The sequence below is a fragment of the Fukomys damarensis genome, unplaced genomic scaffold, assembly GCF_012274545.1.
Source record: "Fukomys damarensis isolate Sample0158 unplaced genomic scaffold, DMR_v1.0_HiC HiC_scaffold_4, whole genome shotgun sequence".
Classification (NCBI taxonomy): domain Eukaryota; kingdom Metazoa; phylum Chordata; class Mammalia; order Rodentia; family Bathyergidae; genus Fukomys; species Fukomys damarensis.
The window spans coordinates 25,014,618-25,024,020 of NW_022900916.1; the positions used below are offsets into that span (position 1 = coordinate 25,014,618).

The 9,403-nt window shown below is 39.1% G+C and overlaps 1 protein-coding gene across 3 annotated transcripts in view; it reads left to right on the forward strand.

The window, feature by feature from the left end:
* Klhl7 (kelch like family member 7) overlaps positions 1–9,403 on the forward strand; it is a 59,051-nt gene that overhangs the window by 20,526 nt on the left and 29,122 nt on the right. For 2 of the 3 annotated variants that reach the window (XM_033757196.1, XM_033757197.1), the window contains 2 exons: positions 5,833–5,877; positions 7,721–7,896. In XM_033757196.1, the coding sequence (XP_033613087.1) occupies positions 5,833–5,877; positions 7,721–7,896 (221 nt within the window). The remainder of the gene's footprint in view (positions 1–5,832; positions 5,878–7,720; positions 7,897–9,403) is intronic. The other variant, XM_010641110.3, reaches the window with a different exon arrangement.

Here is a 9,403-nt window from a genome sequence, read left to right on the forward strand (position 1 = left end):
TGGTTATAAATTAAGATGGTAATCAAGGAAATGATATAGACCTCCATTTTGAAGCTATTAATAAACTAAGTATGTTTTATGTGATGATGAGAGACGCAGGGAAAGTCTGTCAGAATTTTCTGAAGTGTGGTACTCTTTCCACTGTGAGATGATCCTTAATGGCAATGAATGAACATCCAGATCTTTGTAATTACATTTTCCTACTCTTACAGGGCTTAAAGAAAAGGGAAGAAGATTGGAACACTAGAAAAGCAAGGAGGAAAGAAAAGTGGAATCAAGGAAATAAGAGAGGCCTGGGGATCTAGTCAAGGCTAAGATTTTTTACCCAACGGCAAGTTGAGGAGTGTTGACACAGAGGCACAGGCTGATCCAAGGGACCTAGAGAAACTTGAGAACTTTGCGAGCCTCCTGTCCCTCTGCTTTGCATGCTGTACTCTGTCCTGTGCACACTCTCACTTTTGAGCACAGAGAGAGAGAACTTGGAAGGCAGTGAAAAGGAAGGAAAGAATTTCAGAGAAGAATTAAACAGCCAAAAGGGTAAAAATGAGACTTTTTCTAGTATTCAGAAAAGGAATTGGACTAGATGGGACAGCTATGCATGTGAACATACTGAAGTAATTTTAAAAGGTAGCCATGGGTCAACTTTGTGAAACATCACCATACATCTTAGTCACTTTCTTGTTGCTGGGACCCAATCCCCAGCCACACAGGCTACATAGAGGTTTAATTTGGCTCACAGCTTTAAAACTTTCAGTCTATGTTCAGTGTGTTTAAATAAGAAAATAGCATGGTGGAGGGGCCTCAGTGGAGGAAAGCCCCTCATGTTCTGTGAAGCAGAGAGCAAAGGCAGGATCCAGAGAGGGAAATAGGAACATCTTTCCAGGTCGTGCTTCCAATGGCCACCTCTTCCAGCCAGGTCCCACTTCCTAACAGCAAGTCAGCTGTAGTGCCCCCATTGTCCATTCCTCTTTCAAAAGCCCCTTCTCTGAGTGTATGAGGTCCTTGAAGGCCAGTCCTTTACCCCATCTAGGTAACTGAGACAATCTGGGAGGTGACTTTGTCTCTCTGGGCTGTAGTTTGGGGTTCATCACTAAGCTTTATATTTCAGATATTTGATTTTCCCTTCATAAATATTCTCATACAATGTATATAAAGGAAGGAATAATTTTAAAGAAATTTTTGGAAGATGATGGGTTATGTATATTTTCCCAATTCCCTAGCACTCTAAATTTCCTACTGAACTAATCTACAAAGAAAAGTGGATAAAAAACAGAGAGTAGATGTGATGGGATAAAGTATAGTACACAGCCTGGAATAAGTTTGTGCTGAGCCCACCTTAGGCTTTGGGCTTCTGAGAATATTCTGGAGTTTTGCCTCTGGATACTTTCTGTCGTCATTGTTTACACTGGGCAAGGGAGGATGATAGCTCAGCAGCCAAGAAAGGAGTATGGTCCTGTGGCTAGGCCTAGGATAAATACAGCATCTCAGAGTAGTTGAGCCAAGTGCATTGCCTGAAGAACTGTGAAACTGCTTCTACCTGCTTTTTGTGTAGCCCCAAAGGCCAGTTGGAAAACTCCTATCTTAATTTTCACTACCTTTCAATTTTCTCTTGCCCAGAAATTCCCAGCAAATTGACTTCCACAATTGCTAGTGGAACTCATAGAAGCTGACTGAATTTATCTGAACAAAAGACTAAAGTTTGGGGAAGTCCAGTAGTTTGGGGAATAAAAAGTCAATGCAGCCAAAATGAATAGCTTCTGAGGGCTAATTTAATGTAAGAAATGGCCTTTTTAGTCGTAGGGAACTTAAAAATAGAAAAGGATGTATTTGAGAGAGAGAAAACATGATCTTCTATTTTTTAAAAAATTTAATCAAATGGATAAACAGTTCTTACCCTCTCAAATACATCCTAAAGAAAAGTTGGCTTTCAGATTTAGTTACACTGAGTTCCAAGCCTGCTTATTAAACTAAGATTTTATTCCCTTAGACATATCTTAGGGATATTTTTAATCTTCGGATAATGAAAAATTTTAACTGGGGTAATGAAAGTGTTCTGGAATGAAATAGTGATGATGGTGGCACAGTTTTGTGAATGTACTAGATGTTACCAATGGTAAATTTTATATTATGTGTATTTTACCACAATAAATCATAACATAAGAAAAGACTACAACAAAAAGGCCATAAATTATTTCCATCCCTATACCTATACCCCTTTTCACCATGACTTTAGTTCCTCCTATCAAGAGATGAACTCTGGGGACTAGGGATCAGAGACGCGTGCATGGCCTGGGTTCAGTACCCAGCACTGGGAAACAGGGAAAAAAAAGGCAAGCCTGTTATTTCCTCCTTGTAATATGAGTGTGGCTGTGTGGTTTGGTGGTTTTAACCTGTGGGGCAGGGCAGATGTTAGCAAATTTAATCTGAACATAGGATTGAAAAAGAGACTTGCCCTCTTTTGTCCCTGAGAACCCTTTTACAGCCATGAAAAGAAAGTAGAGACCATTTGGGATAGCTGACATTCATGAGATCCACCAGATAGGTGAACAAGACCATTCCAGAACATCCAGCTCTGACCAAACAACCGGCTGAAAACAGATTAGCCAAGCTAGCCCAGATCAGAAGAACCACTGCTTGACCCATAGAATTGCAAGAAATAAAAATCTGCAGAATGTAATAGCATGAGATTTGTAAATGATAGAGGAGGAAATAATTATATTCTGAAGCATATTTGTCATAGTGTAAAGAAACAATATATAATCGCCTATTTCCCTTTTGAGAAAAGTACTGAGGAAAGTATTAAAGCCAAAGAAGTAAAGAGCTCAAGATTAGGATATACTGGTTAGATTCCTAAAATACAAGCAAAATGAACTGACCTTACTAGTTTTAAACAGAAAGGAAATGAATTTCAAGCTAATGGGTAACTAGTAGAATTGCACAGAAATTTCAAAAATTTGAAAAAGTATTTCAAAAATAATTTCTAAAAAATTAGAAAAAGTATAAATATGTGAATAACACAAACTTGTTTAAATTTCACAGACTGTTACCCTGTGGCCCAAAAAACTGTTTTACAAATCCCTTGGAGTGTTTACAATTAGAAAATCTGGAGGAATTAAAAAAGAAGAGACACGGGCCCTAACCCTTAGTTAAAGTAGAACAAAACTAGAATTAACCACATAAAGATACCCATTTCCTCCAGCCCTTTTTCAGCACTTGGAAATTTAACTAGAGAATTATTTTTTAGAAAAATATATATAAAAGCATATTTTAAATGAATTTACAGGCTAATAGAAAAATATGATAAATACACAATAATCAAGTTTTGAAATGTAATCAAAATATTTTAGTAGAAATACATAGTCGTAAAATGTTTTTTCAAAGAAATGCATTTATTTTTATTGTTTCTTGTTTAAGGATTCTACTCAAAGAAGTAGAGAAAAAATTCAAACAATGATTAAATATTTTTTAAATTGAAGTTTTATTAGTACATGTTTGTAAAAATATTCTTTAAGACATAAATAATGAAGTAAAAAAGTAAAAGTAATAGACTTGGTCAAAAGACAAGCTCCTTCAAAGAACTGTATAAAATAGCCACAAACTTAGTAAGTCTGTCAAGAAAGATCAAAAGACAACATCAAAAATTGGAATTATATGGGCCAGGGATTTAGCTCAGTGGTTCCGTGGCCTGCCTTGCAAGCGCAAGGACCCAAGTTCGATCCCCAGTACCAAAAAAAAAAAAAAAAAAAATTGGAATTATAGAGAGAAAAGCAAAAGAGAATGATTAAAATTGTCTTCAAAGGCAAACATCTGGAAACCAGTTACCTCAAAGAATGCAGAAGGTAAAAATGTGTTCCCAATTAATGCTTCCAGGCTTGATGATGTTATAGGTTAATTCTACAAAGCTTCCAAGGAATAGATCATTTATGTTGCTGTATGCGGGGTGTTGCTGACAAGAGGAAGTCATCAGCAGCATCAGCTATTGAGGGGGGCGTTGGTAGAGGGCCATGAAAGTTTGGTCACAAGGCACCTCTGACCATTTTCTCCAACTCTAGGGAGTCAGGTGGAACCCATGATGGGTTGGTGGGCAGGAAGAGTAAGAATTAAGTCATGGGAACCTTATGGTCATGTCCTAAGTCAGTTCCTGACCTGTCCTCCAGGACATCCTGGAAAAGCCTAACTCCTTGGGTTTAAGTCATGGGAACCTTACAGAGCATTCCCTGCATCAGTCCCCACAAGGAACCTTACAGGGCATCCTGAGTCAGGCCCTGACCTGTTGAGCTGCAGTGTCCTCTGGAAAAGCTGAACTCCTTGGGATTCAGTTGCTAGACGTCTCTAGCCTCACATGGGAACTAGTGCCACTTCCTTTGGACCTTTGAATCTTCTCCTTTGGCCACAACCTGTCTCCCAGATGGAGGTCCAGAACTGGAATGCCCTATTGGCTGGGTACCTCTAGCCAGTTATAAAATCACCTGACATCACAGTATGCTTGTCTAAGGAAGAGTAGTAAGCATTTCCCTGCTGAGAAACCTCCATGTGAAAGTTTTCCTGCATAGGTGCCTCTTGGGGACCCTGGCTGACAGAGGTGAGTGCGTTTGACAACCAGTCGTGCACCCCTATCCCCCATACCAGGGATAGGCATGTTTCCACTGAGCTACATCCCTGGCACAACAACTAATCTTTAACTGTGCCCCATTATCTGGGAAAGTAAGGCAGGTAGAGTTTGCTCACTTGCAAAGGGGCCGAGGAAAGTCTAATGAGTGAGGAATTGTTGGGTGGCAGTCTTAAGAACTGGGGATAGGACATGTCCCTAGAGAAAAAGAATCAAACTTGGGAGGGTTATCTCAGCTGCAGTTAGCCTAAGAGAGTTGGGATTTAGGACTTTACTGCTGCCAGTAGCTCAGGTAGGACCTAGCTTTAAAACTTGAGATTCTGTTTAGACACTCACCCTTCTCTACTACGCCTTTTGTCACCAGCTCCCTACATTTTTGCTAGCTAATGCCACAAAAGAACATGAATTTCCTGGTAAATTAAAGCTTCACAATGAAAAATCATTTAATAGCCACAGGTTATACATAATTTTAGGAAAATAAATGAGGCCAAAATTATCATCATAATAATGGAACCAAGTAGGTTGGAGAGCAGAAGACAGCTAGTATTAAAGAAGCAACCCCAAAAGGCCCCAGAAAGAAAACTAGAGGTGGGGTTCGAGAAGCAACCCTAGGAACCTGGAATGTTGTGGTACATAGCTGAGACAGGCTGGATCAGCGCTCTTCCCAAAGACCTGTGAGCTTGTCTTACTGGCTGCAGAAACATGGAGACCACATGCTTCCCCTCCCCCCAACACATGGTGATGGGTACACTGTAGGCTCCTCTACCCTGCACTTCCTGCCTCTCTGATAACTAAAGTCAGAAAAACATTAGGATTTAAGACAGGGAGAAAGAAAAGAAAGAAATGGAAAGCCTTTGTCAGAGTCAAAGTGTCCATGGTCTCCATGCCACTTTTTTATTTCCTGGCTGGTTCACCAAGATGTTACCATGGGTAACATGGTTCCTGGACTGGTTTCCATATTCTTGTATGCAGTAACAAAGAACTAGATGTTGTATATAATAGTATGGAAAAAGCAGCAAAGTTTAATAAAGTTTAAAGGGTGAAATTAATGCTTAAAACTAGCAATTCTCATGCCAATGGAAAGGAAAATGGCCCAGGTAAGAAGGAAAAAAGTGGTGTGGGCACTATATGCATGGCTGGTCTAGCACTCAGGCGTCTGGACTAAAATTTTAGGAATGTCAAAAGTGCCAAGGAACTTTGTTATTCTTGTTTCTTCTCCCTAGGACAAAGGTTGAATGCCTTGGCTTTGGGGCATTGCCTGAGTTTAGGTGAGTGGATAGGGTATGGTCCCATTCCCCCAATTGTACTACCTACAGTAAACCTAGAACCACTCTCAAAACATAAAGCTCATTAATTAAAATAATACTTGGTTTACTCAGAAATGTTATATGTTTTGAACGCATCAATGTCAAGAAATCTCATAATTTACTAACAAGTAAATTTTCTGTAGAGGAAACAAATACGCAGAATCATAGAAACGGATGTTGAAGGCACTTTTATAATTTTATTACCCCTCCCTTTTTTTCTTTTTCTAATGATACCGGGATTGAATTGGGGGCCTTCACACTTGAGTTACATACCCAGCCCTTTATTTATTTTTTGAGAGAAAATCCAGCTTAGTTGCCTGTTTGGCCTCAAACTTGTGATCCTTCTGCCTCAGCCTCCCAAGAGTACTGGAATTGCATCTTCATACTTGGCTCATTACCTGTTTTGATGTTTTTAAAAATTAAGTAATAGGGCCGGGATTTAGCTCAGTGGCACTGCACCTGCCTGGCAAGCGCAATGGCCTGAGTTCAATCCCCAGTACCAAAATAAATAAAATAATACAAATGTGAAACATTAAAGCCAGCTTTTATACTTAGAAAAGTGGTCTGCTACAATGTCATGTACAAAAATAATTAGTTTTATATAGAAGAGTTGCCAAGGTTTTTCTGTAAAGGGCTACATAGTAAAAATTTAGGCTTTGTGGGCCACATGTGATCCTTGTCTTATTTTAACCTTTTCCTCATTCCTGTCTTCACTTCCTGATTTGTTATGTTTTGTTGTTTTTGACAGCCATTTTAAAATATTGAAAAAAAGTCTTAACTGCTGGGCCTAGGAAAAAAACATAATGAAGGCTGAAGATTTGGCCCATGGACAGTACTTTGCAGACTGTTCATATGGAACATAAGTAGCCAATTAGGGGCAAAACTTCCTCCCAAACGTAAAATAACTAGGGAAAGGCTGAGTGGGAAATATATCAGGCAGTGATGGTGAGCCTTTTAGAGCTTTGAGTTGATAAAAATAGTCCACTGTGGTATGCATACCATAGTTTCACCACCACTGATACAGGACTTAGATGAAGCGAATTATGTATTCACATTGAAGATCATTTTAAAATCTAAATATGAATGTATGTCTTAGTAAATTTTATATATATCACATCTGTTTGTGTGTGTGTGTGTGTGTGTGTGTTGTATATATTACTAGGGATTAAACCCAGGACCTTTGCACTGAGCTAAATTTCTAGCTCTTCTATTTTTTATTTTGAGACAAGTTCTCACTAAGTCACCTAGGCTGAGTTCGAACTTCTTCCTGCCTTAGTTTCCCAAAGTGCTGGGATTACAGACATGCACCACCATACTCACATATATTATGTTCTTAAACGGAGCTTCTGCGCATTGTAAAGTTAAAAAAAAAAGTCAAAAAACGTCCCTATAGGAGTCCAGAAGTTCTCTGTAATCCTAATTAAAAGTGTATCCGGATTTTTAAAGCTAATGCTTATTTCAAAATGTATTTGCAAGAGAAAATGTGTAACAGTGGCCAAGAAATGTTTGAAAAACATTGAGGGGGGCTTGCATTACACAATATCAAAACTAGTAAACAGAAGTCTAGTATTTCCATAAGAATAGACAAATTGTGGGACCTGGGATTTAGCTCAGTGTCACTGTACCTACCTGGCAGTAGGCTGAGTTTGATCCCTGCTACCCTCCCATACACACAGAAAAATAGACAAATTTTTGGAACAGAAAAGGATCCAGATTATTCAACTTCTCTGAAGTCTTGCTTTATCTTTAATGCATATTTGGTTTTTCTAAAAGCAATTTTGTGTTCTTTTCTTTCTGTGTTTAGGTATAAGTGTGCTTGCAGAGTGTCTGGATTGTCCTGAATTGAAAGCAACAGCAGATGACTTTATTCATCAGCATTTTACTGAAGTTTACAAAACCGATGAATTTCTACAACTTGATGTCAAGCGAGTAACACATCTTCTTAACCAGGACACTCTGACTGTGAGAGCAGAGGATCAGGTGATTAAATTGCCTTCTCATGTTTTTCTTAGTAAAAATTTCTTTATTAATTCCTTATACCTATGTTTGGATGCATGGTAAGAGAAAGAATCATGTTACAATAACCATATTATAATCATCTTTATAATTTACACAGTATTCCAAAGGCTGTTTTCAAGGAAAAATAAGTGTGCTTATGAGGGTCAGCTGTTTGAGAGATGCGCTCCTTTGTAGAGATAAAACTATTGGGTACCACGGTAGGCAAAACAATACCTCCCAAAAAAATGTCTATATGCCAATCCCCAGAACCTTTGTTACCAAGGGTGTGATTAAGGATCTTGGGATGAGGGGATTATTCATATGGGTCTAGTATAAGGGTCCTTAAATGTGGAAAAGCGATGAACTGTGAGAAAGAGTTGATCAGCCATTGCTGTCTTTGAAGATCAAGGGGGACCACAAACCAAGGAATGCAGCAGCTGCAAGATGCTGGAAAAGTCCAGGAAGTCATCTGTCCTATAGCTGTAGCACCTCCAGGCAACCTTGCTGACACCTTGGTTTTAGCTAAGTGTGACTTATTGTATATTCTAACCTAGATAGCTGTCAGATAAATAGAAGTGTAAGCTGACTGCAGGCATTTGGGACCTGGTAGGGGGCACTTTAATATGCAGACTTGCTGGTCCTTATTTTTTAGCTCCACATCTCTCTGTATTTTAAGCTATTAAGTTTGTGGTAATTTGTTATAGCAGCAATAGGAAACTAGTACAGTAATATGAGATCCTGTGCTTTGAGTTGCAGTTTGTTCTAAAAATAAAAGGTTTGCCCTAGGCCAATGTTGGTGAACCCTTTAGAGCTTTCAGTGATACAAAGAGCTGCTAAGGCAAACATGCTGTAGGTTCACCACCACTGCCCTAGGCCATGTTCTTTTGCCCTGTCTTCTAATTGTCTCAGAGTATCAGAGTGTGAGCTGACAAGTTAGACTGCATGATCTGATTAGGCTAAAAGAAAAAGCTCAGTTCTGTACACCACACATAGTGGCATGTGCCCAAATTCTCAGCTACCCAAGAGGCTGACATGAAGCCAGTCACTTGAATCTGGGAGTTTATGACAAGCCAGGGCCACATAGCAAGACCCTATGTCAAACTCTAAAACTCAAGTCTATGAAAATTAGCTGACTCATATGAGGAAGAAAAAGTAACTTTAGGCTGAAGGAGCCAGTCAAACATTACTATAGTACCTCTGATCAAGGTTAACATCATCAATGATAAGTCACATTGATTGCATGCACACTTGATGTAATGAGAATAGCACTTCACCTTAGGGTCATCCTCCCAAAAAACCATAGCACTAGAGTAAAACAGCAGACACACCCAAATTAAAATACCTGACCAAAACTCAAAACTGTCAAGGTTATCAAAAACAAGGTAGGGCCAGGGATATAGCTCAGTGGTTCCGCGGCCTGCCTTGCAATCGCAAGGACCCTAGTTCGATCCCCGGTACCAAAAAAAAAAAAAAAAAAAAAAAAAAAAAA